General features: G+C 37.1%; 1 protein-coding gene across 3 annotated transcripts in view; it reads left to right on the forward strand.

Moving 5' to 3' along the window:
- Positions 1-23,922, forward strand: part of ARHGAP42 (Rho GTPase activating protein 42) — a 142,214-nt gene that overhangs the window by 105,959 nt on the left and 12,333 nt on the right. For all 3 annotated transcript variants that reach the window (XM_088140605.1, XM_025166629.2, XM_025166628.2), the window contains 12 exons: positions 324-453; positions 1,965-2,065; positions 3,406-3,515; positions 4,863-4,941; positions 6,018-6,057; positions 9,521-9,583; positions 11,683-11,757; positions 14,636-14,720; positions 16,626-16,684; positions 17,682-17,787; positions 20,491-20,650; positions 22,813-22,957. In XM_088140605.1, the coding sequence (XP_087996731.1) occupies positions 324-453; positions 1,965-2,065; positions 3,406-3,515; positions 4,863-4,941; positions 6,018-6,057; positions 9,521-9,583; positions 11,683-11,757; positions 14,636-14,720; positions 16,626-16,684; positions 17,682-17,787; positions 20,491-20,650; positions 22,813-22,957 (1,153 nt within the window). The remainder of the gene's footprint in view (positions 1-323; positions 454-1,964; positions 2,066-3,405; positions 3,516-4,862; positions 4,942-6,017; positions 6,058-9,520; positions 9,584-11,682; positions 11,758-14,635; positions 14,721-16,625; positions 16,685-17,681; positions 17,788-20,490; positions 20,651-22,812; positions 22,958-23,922) is intronic.

The raw sequence follows: 23,922 nt of genomic DNA on the forward strand, positions 1-23,922 counted from the left end.
ATGATGATGATGATGATGTTCATTTAATAAACTTTACATCTAATGGTCCATTTGATTACTGTTTTTACTGTGCTGTCCGTGATTCAACTTTTAAGTATATTCTAGCAAGGTGTAAATAAAATTTATCGTAAGTCAGTGATTTGCAAAAAATGAATAAAATAAACAAGCAAATAAATACAGTTGTGAAGACATGGTAATATAATAGCCAAACACTATCTGCTGTTACTTGTCCCATGCCCAACTAATTGTACTAGGTCACATTCAGAATAGAATGGGTATAATTCCAAATCATCCTCTTTCTTTTTCTCTGCCTTACTGCTTAGACCAGGAATAATTTTGAAAGCACACGTCAGGAAGTAGAGCGACTTATGCAGAGAATGAAGTCTGCAAGCCAGGATTACAGGCCACCAAGCCAGTGGACTATGGAGGGCTACCTCTACATACAGGAGAAAAGTGAGTAGTCAGTAGGCATACAATACACAACATATTTAGAAGTTAACCACAGGTTAATACAGTGTAGTGTTGAATACACATTAGATGTACTCTTTTCTATGATAGTATTATTATTTCTATTATTCTTATTATCCGCCTACGTCAGTGCACTGTAGAACGAAGGCCTTTCTGTCGACAGTTCTTCTATTGGATCTATGTATTTTAGTAAGATTCAGATGCGGAAGAAAGATAAGGCACCTGCATATTGAAGTATAAAGACAGAATTCTGGAACTGATCTATTTTATAAATCAGCCAATAAGCAGCCAATAAGGAAGGAGATTTTTTTTTAAGGCAGTTTATAAATAAGCCCTTAGCACATTGCAAGATCTCATCAAATGGTGGAAATTCTTCTTAGCTTCCCAAGGAATTGTCACCGTTGTACCACATGATAAGAGCGGGAGGACGGTTATTCCTGGGACATCAGTCAGATATACCAATTTGGTTTATTTTACAATGTTGTGTGACAGCTTGAAGATGCTCTCTGACTGTTAAATTGCCGGCTCTGGAATGGATGTGACCAGTTGCCTAAAAGCAAATCTCCAAGTACAAAGTAGTTTGAGATTATGATTTTCTCCGAGATGTTTTGCCATTTCCTCCTGTTAAACAGCTTCTAAGTGTCAAGAAGTTGCTCTTTCTCCCACAATGATTTTCCAAGGCTGCCTTGCCTGCTTTAATACAGAGACAGATTGCTCGGAGCAGGTTTTATATCCTTTCATTAGCTGATAATAATAAAATGCAACCCCACCTCCCCCAAAGGTCTCTGTGAAGCGGAAATTACCTTGGGCATTATTAACAGGAGAGCAAGGACAGAGGAAAATGCTGAGCACCTGCCGTGCTTCATTAAACAGCGAAAGGCCAAGATGACATGCTCTCATTGCGGAGAAGAAGATTTGGTCATTTGTTTAGGCTAAGAGGGAAAATGGCACAAATGTAATCTTGGGCTCAGATATAAAGGCACTAATTGTTCAGTGATCATCTTGATTTGGGCTACCCAGAGTGGATTGTTGAGAATGTGTGTCTGTCTTCCTATTTGGCTGGCTGGCTGGCTGAATTATGGGGTGGGGGAGGGTTGTTTTGGGGTTTTTTTTGTAATTTTGAAATGGGTGATAAAATACACCAGGTTTCCCAATGTATCTCAGAATACTTGGCACTAATCTTGGGAAAGCACCTAAAACATCTTGTAATTTAGTATATTTCCAGTGAGAAGTTATTTTTTCTGACACAGGGATGGGCATTCTTTTGTTTTTGGTGATTTATACCTTTGTTTTTAATTCTGTACACCACCCAGAGACATACACAAGTCAGGTGGCTTTAGAAATGTGAATCATAAATAAATAAAGTAGTAAAACTGATAAATAACCATTACTATTGACATGAGAAAGTATAAATTTTATCTTTTGGTTTTGTTTTGTTTTTCCTGAATTTTTGTTCTAGTGAACTGCAAAAAATCCTCCTTTTCTTCTCTTTTCAGGGCCGCTAGGATTTGCCTGGATAAAACATTATTGTACATATGACAAAGGAACAAAAGCATTTGCAATGAGTATTTCTGAAGCCAAATCTGGAGGGAAAGTTGTAAGTATGATCCCAAAGGCCCAGTGGTTTTTCATCCATATGCTTACCAAGTTTTCCAAGGATAGTGTTTCTTTAAGCAACCCCAAAAAACTTCCCATCTCCCAATTAATACATTAAGTACAATGTATTAATTGGGAGGTGTGAAGTTTTTGGGGGTTCAGTATTCCTTTGAAGTAGGTCTGACTTCCAATGAAAGAAATTTGATTAATTCTTGAGTTTGAATTAGTCTTCTCGTCAATTTACATATATTGACATGTAATGGATTGAAAGAAAACTAGGCTTGAATGATGTCTATATCTCCCAGAATATACTGTATGCTATTTCAGAGGCACTTATTCGGTGTTAAAATGTAGCACTTCTTAGAAGAAATACATCTGCCAAGATAAGGTTTGGAAATGTGACAATAAAAAAAAAAGTGATAGAGTGATACCAGCATCGGGCTGAGCTGAGTTTTAATTATATCCCTTATATATAGACTGAGCAACAAGTTGCCTGTAGAGAACAGTGTGGTGTAGTGGTTAAGGCACCAGGTTAGAAACCAGAGACTGTTAGTTCTAGTCCCACCTTAGGCACGAAGCCAGCTGGGTGACCGTGGGCCAGTCTTACTCTCTCAGCCCTAGGAAGAAGGCAATGGCAAGCCACTTCCAAAATCTTGCCAAGAAAACTGCAGGGGCTTGTCCAGGCAATCACCAGGAGTCAACACTGACTTGAAGACCAAACAAACAAGTTGCCTTTAGTGACTTTGTTTTAGCAGAATTGCTTAGGCATGGGTTCTTCACTTTGGCTTTCATTTTAGCATAGTTGGAAATAAAAGCCAATCGAGATTACACAGTGTATTTTGTAACTCCAGATTTCAGTATGGATTCATTAGTTAAACTGACAAAAAGTTTCCCCTTGCTAAATTGGGTAAAATGTCTGCAGAATCTCTTGTCAAAGAGATATCCTTCTTTCTCCTGAAGAGAAAGGATGAATGCCTCTTCCAAAATACTGCCTGTGATCATCTGTGAGCGTTATTTAAAAATAAAGGTAAATAGGCATGTCTGTGCAAATGTAGGAAATATTAGCTCTGCTGGATCAGGCCAATATGTATTTTAAATCTGCATTTTGTTTGTCTCATTGGCCAGTGAGATATCTCTGGGCTAATATTAAGCAGATGCTGGAAATAAATCCCTCTCCTGCTGCTATTTTCCCTCCATCTTGATTATACTGCAAGTTGATTAGCCAAAACTCCTGTGTGATTGATCATTACAATTTCTTTATCTTGGTTGGCAACTGATTTGGCTGTGTAAGAAATAATGAATGATCCTTCATTCTAACTTTAAATGTTCTGATTTTTGTAGAATGGTCTTGTCCCAAGTTCACCAGAAGTGTTCAAGCTGAAGTCCTGCATCCGTAGAAAAACAGATTCGATTGACAAGCGCTTCTGCTTTGATATTGAAGTTGTTGAAAGGTTTGAAATTTTAGAAAGGGTGATTAAAAAAAAAGAAAAAAAGAATGCTCTGTGTCTTACGGTGCTCTAGCAAAGGAGTGAGGAATCTGCATACCACATGTTGCCCTCATAACCCTTTTGCTTCCTGCTCCCAAAGCCCCTCTAGATGTGATGGAAACCTGTAACAGTTTTCCACTTCTTAGAAATAAAACAGGCGTGTTAAGTCCTCTGGAACCATTCTTACCTGTAAGGAGTTCTCCTTATTTCTCTTCAATTACTTTCAGACCTTTTCATGATGGCACTTGTTCCAACCCTATTTCTCTCCCCAGACTTGATATCCCAGAGGGCCCTATTCTTTTCCATTATGGAATATACATTCTATCACATCGTAGGTCTCATCCAATTTCAGTCATCCTTGTAGTACTGTTAGATATGGATAAAGGATCATTCCCTACAATATTGACCTTATAGGCTCCATTAACGCTGGCTGCCCCTATGTGTGCTGGGATTTCCATCATAAACCATTCTGGATAATCTCATCTATGTAGTTAACTATTCAGTTCCAATATCTATCTATCTATCTATCTATCTATCTATCTATCTATCTATCTATCTATCTGTCTGTCTGTCTGTCTGTCTGTCTGTCTGTCTGTCTGTCTGTCTGTCTCTCTCTCCCTCTCTCTCTCTCTCTCTCTCTCTCTCTCTTTCTTTCTTTCCCAATTGTAATGATTTTGGAAGATTGTAGGCTTTTATTAGTCATCTCTCTTTCTCTCTCTCTCCACATCCATGCATACATCCATACACACATACACACTCTCTCACATGAATACATCTGCAATATGAAGCATCTATGCATCACTCAATGATAGATAATTCTCCCAGCAATTATCATTTATATAACATCAAAAGCAAACTTCTTGTCACTGATTTAAAATAAATGTTGAAGTAGTCTGAAATGAATAACGAACTTCCCAATGTGTATTCTTTAACACTAATTTGTTTGACCAAAAAATTAATATAATTTGAATTTGCTCTCCTTGAAAAATCCTCTTTGACCTTTTCACCATTTAAGATTTTTGAATCTTAGCATTATTTTCTGCATTGCTGTTTTATTTACTTTATTCAGCTTTTGGCCTTAGAAAATCTCCACTTAGGAAGCTCTTGTAATGAGCAAGAACATTTTGTATTAAGAACAGAAACAGTTACCTGATAAGAACTTCTTTTAGAAATACTCAGCTGAACTCTAGTACCTAACACCTTTTCATCTTCTCTGTTTTGCACTTTTATTTGATGTAGTCTTTAGATTCATGGGAACAGAAGTGAATAACCAAGTTTCTGGTTTATATGTGGTGTTCTTTTTTTAAATAGACATGGGATCATTACTCTACAAGCTTTTTCTGAATCCAACAGAAAACTTTGGCTAGAAGCTATGGATGGAAAAGAACCTGTAAGAAAAACTTTTGTTTATGTGTGTGTGTGTGTATGTGATTTGGAAGCAGAGAATTGTTATACATCTCATTTAAAAATATCAGTGCAACATTACTATTTTAAAATACAAAGCTACACTTTTATTCATTAATTTATTTGTTCTGACTTGGTTTACACCAACTATCAAAATCTCTCAGTGGTTTACTGTAAAAATAAAATTAGCATCATGACATTAAAAGCAATTAAATTAGCAAATTGGGGAGGGGAAATAAGTATCCTGAGTGTTTGTCGATCCATTGCATATATCTCTTGGTGGGAAGTGGACAACAGTGTGTTGGCTTGCAAAATAGTCTCCAGATTAGATGTAGTAATTTGCATAGAGAGAAAGAGTTTTCATGAAAATACTTTTTGGATCATAGTTCACATTTCTCTAATACATGAAAGGGATTCTAAAATCTTATCCTAAAAAGGAGGACTATCTCATTCGAATTCAGACTGCTTATTCGGAAAAAGAAATGTAGAATTGGGGGGAAAACCCCCCTGCAAACTTAGTAAATAAGATCAGAAATTTAGAACCACTGTCCAACAAGGACATGTTTATTTATTTGAGGACTTTTTTACCAATCAGGAAGAGGTAGAACTGTAAAATAGCATTAGTGTAAAAAGAGAAGTGAAATATACCTTGATAATTTTAGAATGCAGGTTTATCAGTTAAAATTGGCTGATCAGGTAAAGGAAAGATCTTTAATTTTGCAATTCTCTTCTTCTGGGATTTTTTTTTTTAACTTTCCAGTCTAGCCTACAGCCCTGGAACTTTCTGCTGGTCTCCCATCCAAGTACTAACTAAGCCTGGCCCTGCTTAGCTTCCAAGCCCAGCTAAGAAGAGCCAGGTGCTATAACCTGTTGAGAAAACCAAAGCTAAATCAGTTGGTATCTGATAGTGTAAACTAGCTCAGAAGATACTCAGAATACACTCAAAAGTATTTCTCTTTGTTTTTCTTAGCTAAGTTACATCCAAAGAACTCTGATAAGAAAAAATGAAATAGCCTCATCTGACTTTCAAAAAAATATGTAATGCAAATGTGTTCTTTTTAGATTTATACTTTACCAGCTATTATTAGCAAGAAAGAAGAAAGTAAGTTGATTTTTAATTATATGAAATTATTGCATGTGTCTAGTTTTTTAAACATTGTTAACATTTCCACTTTTTCCCCATTTTCTTCTATTACTATCCTCCCCTGCCACTCAGGTCCTCAAATAGCCCAACCAAATGCTGTTAATAAAATGTTTCATTGTAGGCATTTGTTTGCTACTTTACATGTTTTTAAAAATGCAGCTTGCTTATTGGTGAAATACCCTTAGACTATAGTCTCATTAAGCTTTCTAACCATGGTTTGTGGTTACCATTGGCTGTATTTACCTATCATGCTAAGTCAAAAATAAACTAAGTTTAGAACCTGCAAATTAACTTATTTTATAGCTAAAATGTTGACAAAACTGTGTAATAATATTTTTCAGACTTTGTGAAAAGAATTCATGAGCAAAATGTTACTATGTTGGGGCTTTCTAACTATGCAGGGAAAATATTTTATTTGTATCTTTGGGAACAATTAAACCTAAGGTGCCAGATATATCACATAAGGGTTTTCTAGTCTTCTGCGTGTTTTTTTTCTTTTTAGTTTTTAGTTTCTTCATCTTAAAAGCAGGTTAGGGAAGGGTTTGAAAGAGCAACAGTCTTTCTTTTCATCTTAAATGTTTCTCCTTAAATAATATTCTACCCCCTTTTTGTCCCCATGGGAGGACAAACCAAAATTTTCTCAACCAACAAGACCTCAGTTTGTGAGCCATTGATATTAGATGTCTGCTGAAAGAAACATTTAGAAGATGACAAAATAAAGCACAGCTATTTTTTTCACGCTACGTGTGTAAGATAAGCCCTATTCCCCAATCATTCACATATTTTTGCCTCTCCAGCTTAAAACTTGGCAAAAGTTTCCACAGTTTTTCCCTTATGCAAGTCTGAGGAAAGCTTTCATGCAAATAGTTCATTTAATTTACTTGATTTATTTTAATGCTTTTAAAATATATATATATATACTGCACCTTAAACTAACATCCATCTGGGGACATCACATAAAGATTAGATGTTGACTTCCCTATCTCATACTCACTAAAGCTTTCCACGAAGTCCCTCATGAACTTCTCCTTAGAAATACGGGCTAGAACTGAGAGCAGTAGGCTCTCATGGTTGCTCGTGTTGGTGGGCCACACTCACCGGTTAGGGCCTAAACTGTGATTAATACCAAGTTGCATTAAAGTAATTTAAACACAGTCATCCCCACATAAGTGATACTTGATCTGACGTCCATATTCCAAAAACAAAAGAAGAATGTTAACTACATATACAGTTTTAATTGATCAACTGTTAATAAATACTTGTATTTTTCAAATTTAAGATTACTTTAATTTGGTGAAGATTTTCCTATAAGCTAGATAATAACCACAAATGTGTGTGAGAGAGTAAACATCACTGATTATCTGGAAATGATTCAGAATCTAATACTTCTGATAATACTGTTCATGTAAATGGCAAGTTGAATGTTTTGATCACTTTTTTTAACAATGAGAATGCCTTCATAGCACTTTTTAAAACTCTTTAATAGGAAAAAAAAAAAGAAAGATGATGTATATGTATTTTGGGGAGCAAATATAACTGTTTTATTGCTTGTGACTGTTCCTTTTCTGCTAGAAACATTGTTTTTGTTTTCTTTAATTCAGCTAGTTAGCAAAATAAGCCACAGAAGGCTTTTAAAATATCTATGAAGTCTACCTTACAGAAATAAATCTACTCGTTGAAGATGCTAGGAAATGTTTGCAAATGCTGTTTTCCTTTCAAGGGTTGGTAATAGTCTGTTTTGTTTCCCTTTGTGAATGGATGTCAAGTACAGCTTAGCCTGACATTTCATCTTTTCTAATTAGTTTATCATGACATAATTCTCTGCTCCCAACATTTTCTCTTGAATAGTTTGGGTTTATTGGATTCTAAAATAAAACACTTATTTTATCAAGCACTGCTGTCTTCCTTCACTTACGCCTCTTTAACATAGATGATAAGTTTTAAAAAGTAAATGTAGTGGGCATGATTTTAAGAAAGTTAAATGTTTCAGGTCCATTACTAAGCTTGAGTTTCTCTACATTAGTCATTCATTTTTGTGGGCCTTCAGTGTACCTCTCTCTGCATTGTGCATGTTAGGTTTTGAAGGGACGCTAGAACTGGATACCGGGATCCCCTACACCTACACATATTTCATTTTATTTTCAAGACTTGGCCCTCTCCCCTTGCCTTGTAGCTTTCCTGCTCCTGATTATTGCTTGTAATTCAAAATGTTTAAATAATTGATGCCTATTTAAAACTTGAAAGGTCAGTTTGTCTTTCCAAGGTGGTGGACATAAAGTTCCATTCAAATACAGAAGAAAAATTATACAACATAATGGTATAAACTATTCCACTCTAGTTAATATCCAGTTAAAACCACATTGCCCCCTTAGCAATTGGACACTAGGGATTCAAGTTAGAGATGGGATTTTTAAAAGCAACAATAAATACATAATGGATTGAAGTTCAATGTTTTGAGTTGGTCATACTAGTTGGTCTAGTTTCTAAAGTGACATCACTTGTACACCTGAAAATTGGGAGGCCATTACTAAAAAGGCTCTGTTCTGTTAGATCCGTATTTTTCAACCCCCGCAACTTTAAGATATATGGACTTCAACACCCAGAATTCCCCAGCATGCTGGCTGGAGAATTCTGGGAATTGAAGTCCACATATCTTAAAGTTGCTGAAGTTGAAAAACACTGTGTTAGATAATACATTCTACTTCCGTCTTTTGTTTTGGCTGGGAAAAAAGTGTTCCAAAGTAGTAAGAATGGAATTATAGGTTCTGCTGCCAGTTGAATTGATTTGCATCATATAAAGTGGCTTACTTTTTAGCCTTTTTTTTTTAAAAAAAATTCTGTTTAATTGGTTTCATTTCACACTTCAGGAGCAAAACAGAAGCAGAAGACAAATGGTTATAAATTGTATCAGTGGTGGTCTAAATGTCAACTGGTTTCCTTCCAGTTGAACAAAACTAATGGTGACATCAGAAACATGTCCTGTTGTTTTCTTGGTAACAGCCTGGGAGTGGTTTCCTGTTTAGTCTACAACCATGGGTCTCCCTGCTAGTCTCCCATCTAAGTACTAACCTGGTCTATCCAGTTTAGCTTGAGCCTAGGCAGGGGTCCACCAGGGGCTACCATCTGGTGAGATGATTTAGTTGTCCACAGAGATACAGTTAGCTGCCATTTTAAAGTTAAGCCTTTATATATTATCATTATATAGCATGAAGTTAAGGCTTTATATAGCACTTTATAATGATAACAATGAATGCTTTTTCTTTGATGATTATTGTCTCCAGTAAAAGAAACGTCACTTGATTTTTAACCATTATTATCATACAAGCCTCACCAATACTGCAGTGATTTTGATAGCAATGAATTTGTCTTTCTGGTTTCCTTGATGAATAATGGCATGTTATTTTTGCCTTTCTTTTGATAGCATTCCTAAATGAAGCTGGTTTTAATTTTGTAAGAAAATGCATTCATGCAGTGGAAACAAGAGGTATGTACTAAAGTGTTGACTTGTTGATGCAATAAAACCATTGTAATTAAACAATTAAAAACTAATTAATTAACACTGCAATTAAATTAAGATCAGAGGTCCTTACCCTGTGCAGACTAATGAGCATATTTAAAACTTTGAGAGCAAGTTACCACTGCTTTTTTTTTCTCTTGGCAGGTGGGAAACAAAATGTTGGGCTTCAGTCCCCTATAATTTTCATTCTGGAGGGGATTCAATGAAAGCAATGACTACCTTGCATTTCACCTTTGCAACCTCCTCTCTCAAAAATATTAGGCTCCTTTTTATCAGGGGGCTCACTCAATAAAACTCAAAACTAATTTAAAAGTTTGGGCCCTTGGCCTTCAGTGCTGTTATGTCATCTCCAGCCACTCTTTCTGTGCCTCTTGAAGTTTCTTCAATCATCCCAACATTCCTTAGTTGACTGACTTAAATATGATTCCAAGAAGTTAACTGTGCAGTGCTATACGAGACTGGTTTTTCAAGCCATTAAACCTTGCCTGTACATTTCTGAATTATTGTACTGACTTATTATTTTTTATTCATTCATCACATTTATATAGCCATCCATCTCACGAACGTGATTCTGGGTGGTGTACGATAAAAAACAGACCATAAAAAAGAAACAAAGGTTAAAAATTATTACATAATAAAAAACCATCGATATTATTAAAAAAGACTAGAAGAGAACATCTTCGACATTGTATACAATGTAGCCATCTCACCAGTTCTCCATTTCCTTGAGATCCCCAAGCCTGCTTACATAGCTACATTTTGAGGGACTTCCAGAAGGTTATCAAGGTTGGGGCCAGTCTCACCTCTAGGGGGAATGATGTTCCACAGGGTGAGTGCCATGGCAGAAAAGGGTCCCACCAGATGTAACCCCTTAACAGACAGGACCTACAACATATCCCATCTGCTGGACTTGATGGAACCTAATCCAATTTACACCTTGTGGACTACCATTATGGTCCTTTTTTTTTTTTTTTAACATTTAAAAAGGGTATACTTGTGCAAATGGATTATTTCAGATACCTGTGAGAAACTTTGCAGGGTTCTTTTTTTGAGTGCTTTTGGCAGTAACATCTGTGAAATGGTTATTGAATTATTCCTCAAATATACCCTTTGTCTTGATGACCAATGACCAAGCCAATGAGAGGGGCAAATTGTTGTATTGTTCACACCTGTGGAAGTCCCTCTGCAGTATTGTAGTAGTTTGGTTCCATGCCAGGAAAATAAGGCAAGATTGTGCCTCAGCAATTCACTGTGGTTGGGCCGTTGTAGGTGAAATTAACCTACATCATGAAGATTTTCCTGAAAGCCAGACATAGGAATGTACAATTTCAGAGAGTCTTTGGTCCTGTCTTTCTCCTTCTCCTTTTTCTTTCTATTCCTCCTTCTTCTATGCTAATTTTATCTCAGTGATAACCCTGAGAGATAGATTGGGCTCAAAGAATGATTGACCCAAATCGCCCAGTCAATTCTGAAACCACCACACTTCCGTGGTTTTCTCATTCCTGTTCTAACACAGGGCTCTTTTGTCATTTGACCAGACTGTAAAGAGTGATGGGGCTTCCCTGTGGATGTGGGAGGGAAATGTGCCTTATAAATGCACTCAGGCCATATGAATGAGTGAATGAGATGACAGTGTATTTGTGATGGGAGGCATGAGCGGGGAGGATTCTGGAATGGAGTTTCAAGGTTGCTGGGAGGAGGAAGAGACATCCCAATGAAAGCATCTCCTCAGCCCCCAGATGGACTGTGTGAAAGTCAAAAGGAGGAGACGCCCCCCCTCCCCCATGGTGATGGCATGATGGTTATAGTTGCTATCGTTGGGGGTTTAGAGTTAGTCTGGCGAGATTCTGTCTATTAGGTGCAAGCTAATAAAGAAGCTGAGCTCAACTCTGGACTGTCTCATGGTGATTCTTGGGCTGAACCTGACAGTATTCTGCTCATGCGATAACCATGCTTCACAACAGTGACAAGGTAACAAGGCAAATGTTTTAAGTAAACTGTACATAAGTGATGTTTTTCATAACAGAGGAAGTCTAACCACGGTGTTTTCTCATTTATCTTTCAAGGTATCACAATCTTGGGATTGTACCGAATAGGGGGTGTGAACTCCAAAGTGCAGAAGCTGATGAATACTATCTTCTGTAAGAATATTGAGATGTGCAACTTGCACACCGTACTTCAGTGTTTTATTGTGTGTTCAACCAGAATCTACTTTAATATACAAGCAGGATAAGCTTGCACTTATCCAGTAGGCCTGCTTATTGGACATGCTCCTGTGAAAGAAGAAATGTAGGAGGAAAAAGCCTATCTAACCTTTTTTTTAATGATTAAATATCACCTCTTCCATATATGCATCATGATTGCTCACTGCCATCTCCCATTTACACGTGGAAACATAAGTAGCAGGACCCTGCCAAAACAGCAGTTGCACAAAACTAAGAAAAGTATGTGTGTGTGGGGGGGAATTAAAGTGCTTTCTTTGTGTATCCATTTGCACCCAAGGAAACTGGCTGAAATAAATAATGTTTGTCTTGGAGTCAAATGAGAAATCCCTGGTCAACAAATGAAACTCCCCAATTGCTAAATGATTAGCAGTAAATTTTGAAATGAATTTATTGATTTGATAGGATAATTGCATTAGTCATACCTGCTGAAACCTTAAAATACTGTTTCCTACTTCTTGTAATTGCTTTTTATTTTCAATCTGATTTCAGCATTACTCTGATGCAACATTATGAATAAAAACAACATAAAAACACACAACAATAATATACTTTGAGAGTGTATGTAAGAAGATTTGTAACTTTAAGCTGAAATATAACATTATGAGATCCTATCAGCCAAGAACAGGGTTCTATATCCGCAACATTTACAATTAAAGGAACTGATTCATTATTATGCAAAACAAAATTGTTGTATCGTATACAATAGCCCTTCTTAAACTATATGGAAGAAAATCTCAAAATTTAACTACATGAGTCAGCTTGGAACACTTTATGTTATAAGATTCCTTTTAAATCTATTTTTGGAAAGTCATCAAAATTGGTTGTAAAATAATTCGTATGCAGCTCTCTTTCTTTTAATATTGAATTATATTAAGCAGTCTTTCTATATTATATTGGAAAGATTATACTCCAATTAGTACATGGTACCATTTCTGGTGGCAAAATTCCTATTTTGGTTGTCGTTTTGATCCACAGTTTTTGAGAAACATTTTTGAGATAGTTTTTGGAAACTACACAACAGCCGTTATTAATTCATTAATTCATTAATTCATTCATTTATTTTATGGCCATGTTCTCCAAGATATATAAAGTAACACAACTTAAGAAATTATGAGTAATTAAATTTCTGTTGTTAGCTGCCAGATGTCTTACAGCAAAATATTGGGAAACTATTTATTTCAGATTACTGTAATTTCTAAGATGCTGCCATAAACTTCAAATAAAAATGAGTTATCTGGTAATCATATTAATACCCAGCACAGATTTTTAATTTTTTGAAATGCTGGAACATTTTGGTATTTATGAAAGATAAACAGAGGCACAGAAGGAATAAATTGCCAGCGACGCTGCTAGCAGCTGTAGGTTGGCAATAGAGAAGAAACATAAAAGCCCTGCTGGGTTAGGCCGTAGTTCATCTGGTGCAGCTTTCTGTATCACAGAGTGGCCAACTGGATGAATATGGGGAGCTAGACTGGAGGGCAAGAGCCCCTTTCACTCTTGCTTCCCAGGAACCAGTATTTAAGGCATTCTTGCTACGATTCAGAAAGTAATAAATGACCAGTGCTATTATTAGCCATTGATAGCCTGATCTTCCATGAACCTGTCAATCCTCTTTTAAACGCTTTAAATGGATGGCCATTCACTGTAACTGCTGGCAGCAAATTCCATAGTTTAGTTTTTCTCATGAGTCAGTTCAGTATCTCTGCATCTGATTTCAGTGGATGTCCTTGAGTTCTAACGCTGAAAAGGGTGGGGGATTGCTATCCATGTTGTCTATGTCAACAACAAATGTTTATTCCCCTAGCCTCTTTTTTTTTTTTTTTTTGAGCTATAGAGCCACCATTGTTGTAGTGAATGGGTGCACCCTCATTCATTCAGGAATTCAGCAAGCCCTTCCCTTCCCCACATTCACCCCATCTTGTGTGCATGTAGACCAGGCATGCAAGCCTGCAACCAAACACCCAAGCAGATGTTCCGTGTCAGAGATGAGCCCTCCTGAATGTGGATCCTCCATCAGCCACCATACCAAGGGAGGGAGGAAGAATGGCCACAGTCTATTATTGATACCTTAACAGTAGCTAGTGTCTCTGTTCTGGAGGTAGTTGAATCAGATTGGGGGCTGCTGCTGGTGCACAGTCTGCCCTGATGTCTGGCACAAGCCCTCACAGAGCTCCTTGTCACTGGCTTCTTGTGCTAGGGTCATCAATTTCCATGACCAAGGGCCAAGGTCAGAAACAGTCCATGGGCATGTCCCAAGTTATCTTGGCCTGTACTCATGAAAGACAGTATATTGATCTGGCTTTCACTTCAGAGGAAATGGGACATGGTCTAGATATGGAGGACATTACCACCTATTCTTTATCATGGTCAGATCACTTTCTGATCAAACTGCAGATATTGCTTAGATCTTCACAGTCCCAAGAAAGTTTTTGATGACCACTCTAACAACCATCTGTTGGTGAGATGCTGTCCCACTGTGTTATATCCCAGATATTATTATGGCTTTGTTTTCCATTCTCTTGAAGGAAGAACAATATAGAAATACTTTCAACAAGTAACCCCCTACTAGTAGTTGACCTGTGTTGGAACAGAATTGCATATAGCTTGTCAATTACACTATTTGTTGTTCCCAACCATATAAGAAGCTGTTGTTGTTTATTTTTACCCACCTGTACTGAATATTTCCCTATGTACAACTTTTCATGGTTTCAAGTGTTGACACTCCTGTAGCGGTACCTAAAATTCCACTGGGAAATGGAATCATGCGGCTTCTCTCTCTCTCTGTTTTTAATAGCTCCTAAATCTCCTCCTGATATGGACATTGATTTGGAAATTTGGGACAATAAAACTATAACAAGTGGGCTAAAGAACTACCTCAGGTAAGCATAGGCCATGTGGATTCCAATCTCTTATGGCAAGCGCATGTCAATATCTGTATCTTATACTCTTCAAACCCTACTGTAATGCGGAGAGCATAGTGCGGTGTTGGTAACCATTGATACATACCTAGTTATTTGTCTATTTACTGTGCACTGTAAATCTTTCCATTTCAAACGGAGCTTTTGTAAGTTGTTATCTAATGCTTATAGCACTGAGCAATACATTTCTTTAACCAGTTAATTTATTTGATCAAAACTGCGCAGCATGGTTCACTAATTGGCTATTAGAATCACATAAAAACAAATAAGTACGACTTCTTTCATGTGTTAAATAAATCCAGTAATTTAAGCAGTTGCATTGGCAAGGAATAGAAAAATGAAGGTACGTACTTATTCAGAAAGCAGATTAGATTAGTTTTAAATGCATTGTCTTGCATTCCAGACAACCTAATGTTGATTTCACTTAAGTGAACCGTCCAAATATTGGGGTGTAGAATTCCTATCTATTTTGACTGTGAACGTGCTGGCAAACGTGTTGAGAGTGCAGATGTGCAGAAGGGACTATTAAAGAAGTCTGAGAAGGATTTCAGGTTGCACAACTATCAGAGTTACGTCTACGTAAATACTACATCTTTTGGAATAAGCGCTGATTGGAGTAATGTTTTGGTAAGATCGGCCAAGGGTTTGACTATAAGTACAGTGGTACCTCTAGTTACGAACGCCCCTCTTTACAAATTTTTTGAGATACGACCAGCTCCGGCCCCAAAAATTTACCTCGACATGCGAACTCCGCCTCTACTTACGAACCGGATCCGCGGCCATTTTCCCTGCTGCCACGCGGTCGCGGCTTCCTGTGGGCGAGATTGCGGTAGCAAGGAGACGTTCGGTGAGGCTTGTGGTGTGTTTTGTGGCGTTTGGAAGGTTTTTGTGGTGTTTGGAAGGTTTTTGAGGTTTAAAAATAAAATGCATATGTTTCAGAACTGTTTAGCCACATTTACATTGAACCTTATGGGGGAAATTTACCTCGTGGTGCGACCAGATTCGGAGGGCGGAACGGATTAACCGTATTTACATTGAACCTTATGGGAAACTTTACCTCGACTTGAGACCAACTCGAGTTGCAACCAGAGTCATGGAACGGATTAAGTTCGTAACTAGAGGTACCACTGTACTTCCTTTTAATTTAAAACAACATCCTTGGAAGTACAACCCTGCTCAAGGGAAAAATGCAAAGGTTTATTAAAAATAAAGTGGCAGACTGAATTTAGTTAGGGATGCCGTGACTTCTTTGGAATCTAAGTAAGCTTCCTTCTTCCTCCCATAATTTAATGGAATGATAGAAGATAGCCTTTTGCAGCAGCTTACTAACCTTGGTTGGTCTTAAAACAAGCAAAGCACAGTCAAATCCATTTAGGACTTGGGTGAGAGATCACTAGAAAGTCCCAGGTCTGTAGGCTAAATAAAACCTCCCAGAAAAAGGCAGTAATAAATCACTTCTGTGTTGTGGCCAAAAAAAATTACACAGAATCAAGCTTGATATGAGAAGCTCTTTACCTCTGGGAACTGTGAATGATTTAGTGACAACATTTTGTCTCCTATGGTTCCATAGGGCATCCTTCCTCCATCTGGTGTCCTCTAAAGATCATACAGCTGGAAAAGAGCAAAGCTGTAGTCCAACTCATCTGGAGGTCACCAGCTTGAAGAAGGCTGCAATAGGGCAAGGCAGGAAACTTTATCATCTCTCCTTCCAGCTGTGTGACTATTTCAGACTCCAGTAGCATTATCCTTAACTCACAGCCATGCTAGTTTAGAATGGAACTAAAGCAAGTGTCTACTTTGGAATTAAAAGTAAATTTCTTTAAAATACTATATTCAACCTCTTTCTTTCACTAATGCTTTGCTCAGGTGTCTTGCAGAGCCACTCATGACCTTCAAGTTGCACAAGGATTTCATCGTTGCTGTTAGTAAGTGAAAAGAATGGATGATAATCCTGGGATTGGGGTAAACTTGTGTATTTACCAGTCCATGTCACAGCAACCTAAATCTATAAAGAGAGCTGATTTCTATTTACTGTACTCTCTAGCAATAGAGAATGTAAACAGGCAGATTAATGTTGGAGTCTTCCGTATTTCAGTTTTCCTAAAGGCCAAGCACTGAACAATTTAGCAGGCCTTCTAGTAGGTCTTTTTTATGTCCTGGTGTTTTTATTTTTATTTAAGGGGGAAAGGACCATTAAAGATTCACTTCTCTAAAGAAGCAAGCCTCACTCCTTATGTGAGGTGACCTTCTCAGTAAGGTCTCTGAGGTGATCCTTGTAGGTATTCCTAGATTGCCATGGAATGAGGACACTGCCCCTATTACTAGCCTAACACAGCTTTTACATGGGAAGCCACTTAGATGAAAGTAACTGAATGTAGCAGGAATCTAACTTGGCTTGGCTTGAAGGTGTGTGGGAAGTGGGAGGTGAATTCTCCATTTTCATCCATGTGTCCCGTTTGCTAATGACTTCTGATTTTATCTCGTTCCTGCTGGTAGCTTTTGATATTCATATGATTATTTTATCCATATATGTTTTAAGGATTCAGTGTTCATTTTATAACTTTCTATTTGTGGAGGGCCTCATGCATATCTGGGCAGTGAATAATCAGTAGTTTTTAGAAGCCTGGTGTACAAAGCTGTACTTTATCAGTTTCTGTTTGTTTAAATAAATCTTTAAAGACATGGTCCATTTTTGTTCCTGACAATAAGTAACATGTGATGTAGTGATGATGATTGCAGTGGCAGTCATTGAAATGGATTCATAGAGTTGGAAGGGATATCTGAGATCATCTTGTCCAATGAGCTGCTTAGTGTAGGATCCACTAGAACATCTCAGACAGGTGAACCTCCAGCTTCTGTTGAAAGCTTCTAGCACCGGAGAACTCACTTGGGCTATTCTGTTACTGTCTTTTTTTTTAATAGAGTCTGATGACCAAAATTACAGAGTGGAAGCAGTCCATGCGCTGGTCCACAAATTGCCAGAGAAAAACCGGGATATGTTGGACATCCTGATAAAGCATTTGGTCAAGTAATGATTGTTTTGTATATGGGTTGTTTATAACAGTGAGAGGAGAGAAAGGGGTTTTAGTGTATCTGCCTTTCCCTTCTTGTCTTTTCTGCAGTTACATCCAAAAACAACAGTACGCCCCATGAAGTTATAAGCATTCATGACTGGAAATTTATTTATTACTAGCACCCCCTGGAGGTTCCTAATGTAAAGTGGCATTCATTCTGTTATCTGTTAACTGTAATTGTTTCTGGCAAGGAATTAATCTGTAGAAGGTTGCTCCAGGCTACGACTGACCATTCACTATCTTCATCTTTTCATATATTTCTGAAAAAACACTAATTTAAAATGCCAATTATGTCTTTAGGTGGTCACATTTGCTATTTGTAGGAAAATTCTTGTGTCTGTGTATGTATATTTTTATATTTAAAAACTCAAAAAATGAAATATATATATATATATATGTATACACACACTGTATACATATGTGTGTACACATATATGTATACACACTGTATACATATGTGTGTACACATATATGTATACACACACACACTGTGTGTGTGTGTGTGTGTGTATTTCATCATTTTTTGAGTTTTTCATAAATATTACTTAAAGAACATCTGTGAAATCTGTTATGGATCTGCCTTTGATGTTTACAGTCATTTCTTGGTAGAATGAGATAATGGAACATGAAGGAATCAGTTCTGCAATTATAGATGTCCCCTTTAGATTTTGGAGTAATGGATGGAGTAATGATCACCATCATCTTATCTTCATCTACTCTGGCCATACTGTAATGTAATCTAAAGAAATTAAGCAATAGCTGTGCTTTTCCATGAATTCTTGTCATATATTAATTTGACAAAAGATTAGATTTACATTTCACAAATATCAATTAAAATTTATGTCATTTCCATGACAAAGAATTATTAAGCAGATCCAGTATTTTATCTGTTGAGAATTTGACCATGCTGTCACATATTAGTATAAAAAGGGAGATGAAAATAATTCCTGAATTCATCTTTATAATAATGGGAAACTAAAGATTGGCAATGTTTAAAATTTTACCCGGATGTATAGCTCATTAAAAGTAGATTTTCAGGAAATGGATATTTTCTTTTATGTAATAACATATATTTCACTAACTTATTACTTCAGCCTATTTGTATTCATTATCCCAATAGAAAACCACTACATTAAAATTTCTATCAAATTAGTATTATGAAAAAGCTATTTTCTAAAATTTCTTCAAGAAACTGAGCCTTAGCTCCCATTTCAAAAATGTATGCCCAGTTATTACTTGTCAAGACAATATCAGCCTCGGTTTTGTTATCTAAAAGATTCAATTTGTCACCAAGGTAACCTAAGCATTCCTTGTTAAGATGATAAATTACAGTAATATGGAAACTTACTTGAGTATTCTTACCTCTGTCTCAACTTTACTTGTTCAATATTCCTTTATTAGTAAAGAACTGAAAATCTTTATAGGGCCCTCTAGCTGCATAATGAAAAGAGCATTCTTTATTTAGAGCATCCTTAAATAAATCCTGATACCTTAATATATGCTAGATTACAACTCTAATATATATCTTGCAATTTCCATATGAATGAGATATCTGGAGACTAATGTAAAGGATTAGTCTCCTGGGTAGGGAGACTAATGTAAAGGATTTCCAGTCTTTCCTTTCCGTTTGCTAAATCCACAAGTACTGTTCAATAAGGACATGTTCCAAATTGACCATCTGTGTATGTTTTTCAAGAAAGGTCCACATCATGAGTAATCTTGAGGAAGTGGGGCAGGTATTGTGCCCTAAGAATAAGTACAGCTGTGAATGAATGGTCTAATAAGAATTAGAAGCTTCATGTGAACCATAGTCTAATCCAGTGTTTCTCAACCTCAGCAGCTTTAAGATACATGGACTTCAACTCCCAGAATTCTCCAGCCAGCATGCTGCTTGGAGAATGCTGAGAGCTGAAGTCCACACATCTTAAAGTTGCTGAGGTTGAGAAACACTGGTCTAATACAAAGCTTTTGCGAGTTTCTGTGCTCCTAGAGATCGTATAAAATGGCAAATTCTGCCAAGTGTAACTTTTATCATGTGTTTTCATGTGATCATGCTACAGAGTTTTGGGGTTTGGAACTGGATTCTGTGAATTGATTTGAATTAGGTAAACCATTTGTGCCCATTAGCATTTCAGAAAAATGATATTTATATACTCTGATTTCATCTAAGCCCTGTCAGCTACATTTGTTTGTGATTCTTGCTAGGAAAAAAAGGCTGAAACAATTTCCCCTTCAAATATAAAAGTGTTACATAGGATTTATATTTATAAACTGTTCTTTGGTAGCAGCGTACATGGAATATATTGCTTGGTTTTGGTGTTAATCAGTACAAATCTTATTCCATGATAAAACAGTTTGGGAGGAAACAATCCTTAAACTAGAATTGATCAGAAAAATATGTTAAATATTTGGAGCTGTGCTTAAATTATTTAAATGTTTAAATTATTAAACAAGGAAGCCTGTTTCCGGAATTTCTACAATAATGTATTCTTCATCAAAAGGGAAGGTAGTTTCTGTCTTTCCAAAGGGTGTAATCAAAACAAATTACAAATTTTACTTAATATGTACGTAAGTGGAAGGTCAAGTTATATTGAGTAGAAATAAAAAGCTGGTATTTGATATATAAATGCCACCATTTTTCAATTGTTTATTTTCAGGGTGTCATTACATAGTCAGCAGAATCTCATGACAGTCTCCAATCTTGGAGTCATTTTTGGTCCCACACTGATGAGAGCCCAGGAGGAAACAGTGGCGGCTATGATGAACATCAAGTTTCAGAATATTGTGGTTGAGATTCTCATTGAGCATTATGAGAAGGTAGAATGTCATGGGTTTTACTGAAAACTGTGGTGAAAAAAATATGGAATACAACTTATTATATTATTATAATAGCCGTAGGAATATAAATGTCTTAGTTTTTTCAATCAATAGTGATAGTTTATTCATTCAATATAGCAGCATAGCATTTCCCGAACTGGAGCTAGCCTACAACTTGGGGGTTTTCCTGAACTCACGGCTCCTGCTTGAACAGTAAATGAAAGCTGTGGCGAGGAGGGTTTTTGCACAATTTCATCTTGTGCATCAGCTGTAATCTTTCCTGGGTCAAGGAAAGTTACTCACAGTTACTCATACCTTTGTCACTTCACAGTAGGATTATTGCAGAGTGCTCTATAAGGGAAGGCCATCCAGAGGTTTCAGTTTGTGCAACATGCAGTGGCCTAGTTAGTTATGGGTGCACTGAGTTTCATCTAGATAATGCTGCTACTACAGGAGGTGCCTGTTAGCTTCCAGGTGCAATTTGAGGTTTTGGTTGTCACTGGTAAAGCCTCACATGGCTCAAGGCCTAGATCCAAGTTGAATTTTGCTGTCCAGTACGATCTGGGAGCGGGGTTTACTGAAGGTCCCACCACCAAGGGAATGCTATCTTCAGGGAACCTGTGTTCAGTCCTTCTCAGTGATAGGCACCTTCCTTTGAAACAGCTTACATCTAGGCTACTCCCTCATTACTGCCTATTTGGAGAGACATAAAAACGTGACTTTTTTTTAAAAAAAAATTGAGAACGAGTAAGATGATGCTACCCTAAATGGTGTCTCCTCAGGCTGCTTGCTTATTAATTGAATTTCATTTTTAATCTTCTAACATCCTTACTGTAAGCCATTCAGAGACTCTGAAAATGAGTGATATGTAAGTTGTAGTAATAATAAATAAATCTGGGTCAACAGTTGTTTCAGGCTCTGTTGTACAGGGACAAATATAATACATAATAATAATAATTTCCTAAAAGGTTGAAATCTTGTGAGATTGCCAAAACTTGCAAAATTTCAGTGACTTCATTCTAATGAGGGCTACCAAGTTGATGAAGGGTCTGGAAACCAAGCCCTATGAAGAATCCTTAAAGATCCAGGCATGTTCAGCCTACCAAAGAGATAACAAAGAGGAGCTATGATAACAGTCTTCAAATATCTGAAGGGTTGTCACACAAAAGAGGCAGTAGATGAATTCTCTTTTGTCCAGAGAGCAGGACAAGTGGGTTAAAACTATAACAAAGGAGTAGGTATCAGGGTAGATATCAGAAGGAACTTCCAGACTGTATCAGCCAATGTTACAGGCTATCTCATGACATGGTGAGTTTTCATTCTCTAGATTATATGATTATCAAAGGGTTGCTAATCATATAATTATTATAGAGCATCAGAGATGCTCTAATGCAAGGGTTTTCAAACTTTTTCAGACTATGGAAACAGTTAAGAAAAAAAATCTAGGCAAAGCTTTAATGCAAGAAAATTGACTGCATTTAAATGAACTTTTTTCAAGCCCTTAATCTCTCATGGAACTCCATCAAGATCTCCTGGAACCCTAGGGTTCTGTGGGACACAGTTTGAAAGCCCTGCTCCACAGGATCCAGGAATGAACCAAGGGTTGGACTACAGGAGCTCTAAGATCCTTTCTAACTCTATCATCAGTTACCTACTTTGGTTTTTAAAAATCAGCCAAGGGTCAGCTGTTCTGTGACATAGTAAATGAAAGGAGCTCATTATGAGATATTTATTAATGTGGCTAAGGATTCATATATTCTGAAAAAGAAGAAATGATATAGATTAATCTGGAATAAACAGGGTTACAGCAGGGTCACTAAATGTGCCTAAAGTTAGAATCTCTTTTCAAATTGCTCAGAATTCTTTGTGCCTGCAATAGAATTCCATCATTTAATAGTAAAGAATAGCTTTCCCCACTTTCTTGCATCCAGATATGTTGGATTCCCAGAATTCTGTGAGTTTGGGAAAGGGAAGCCTCAACCTACAAAGAGAGCAGGCTGCTGTATAGTGTCTTATGTAATTAGTAAGATTATTTTGAAGAAATTAATGTGATGCTCAAATTGTACAGTAAAAGTTTATGCTGGAGGCAGATGACTCAGCCTAAGCAAAGGTAGGTATTCCAAAAGGTTCTCAGCAATATGAATGTTTGCTTTTATTGATAGATATTCCACACGGCCCCAGATCCCAATATTCCTCTCCGACAGCCTCAATCCCGATCAGGTTCAAGAAGGACAAGAGCCATCTGTCTCTCCACAGGTTCTCGCAAGCCCAAAGGACGATATACCCCATGTCTGGCAGATCCAGATAGTAAGTGCAGTTGATTCCACTTTCTCACAGTAGGTTATAAATGGATGGTAATGATGAGGTTGCTCTGAGCCCAAGGGGTGCTTCTCTGCTGAGTGTTTTGTGCCATTTGTAGTAATAAAGGTGCACCTCCCTGCTCTTTTTGATTTGGGCTCTTCTTCTTCCTTTGTTTCACCTAAAAAGGTTCTAAGGTTTCACTGTATCTTTATAACTTTCTTTCTCCCCAACAAAATCTGAGACAGAATTGGCTGTCTTCACTTAATCATACAAAAAGGGAGTCTTACTCTCTTTCTTCCTCTCCTGACCCAACCAAAGATATAGGATTGATCATAGGATATGGTACAAAGGCAGATGATGCAACTTTGAGTTTAGTCATTATCTGACTAAAATACTTCCTGGAAGTTTATTTATATTGCCCTGAGCTTCATGATGGAAAAACACAATATATATAAATTAGTGTTTAAGAGCAATTCAATCACAGTGGCATATGAAGGGCAAGTGTTTCTTTTACCCATCTATGACATCAAATTCCAGTGGTTTCATTTCCAAAGACTTGAAAATAGGATTTCAAATATTCTTATGCTTGTCTAGTTGCATTCACTGAGAAAGTCACCCAAATAAAATCTGCAATCTACATTAACCATGCAAATTCAGATATATTTCTTCAACTTGAAACCCTACATTGACCAAATGTCAGGGCTGAGATTAATGAGCTAATCAGGGTGCCTTAGATCTTGTCTCCTGACTACTGAAAGCCCCATGGAGATCTCTTCTGGCTTTGGCATCTGTACCTGGCATGGACTACACACATTATATAATCGTAAGTGCCATTTTCTCATACAGCCAAACTCAGGACGTTCAGATTACTGCATTCTCATGCCAATGGGTTGTCCTACTCTTGTGCAGAATCATGAAGTAAATATTGTTCTGGTAGAGATTAATGTTGGTTTAGACCACATTGTATTTTT

Source organism: Python bivittatus, unplaced genomic scaffold (genome assembly GCF_059951505.1).
Source record: "Python bivittatus isolate LINGU-HERP-01145 unplaced genomic scaffold, Pbiv_v1 ctg000340_np1212, whole genome shotgun sequence".
Lineage (NCBI taxonomy): Eukaryota > Metazoa > Chordata > Lepidosauria > Squamata > Pythonidae > Python > Python bivittatus.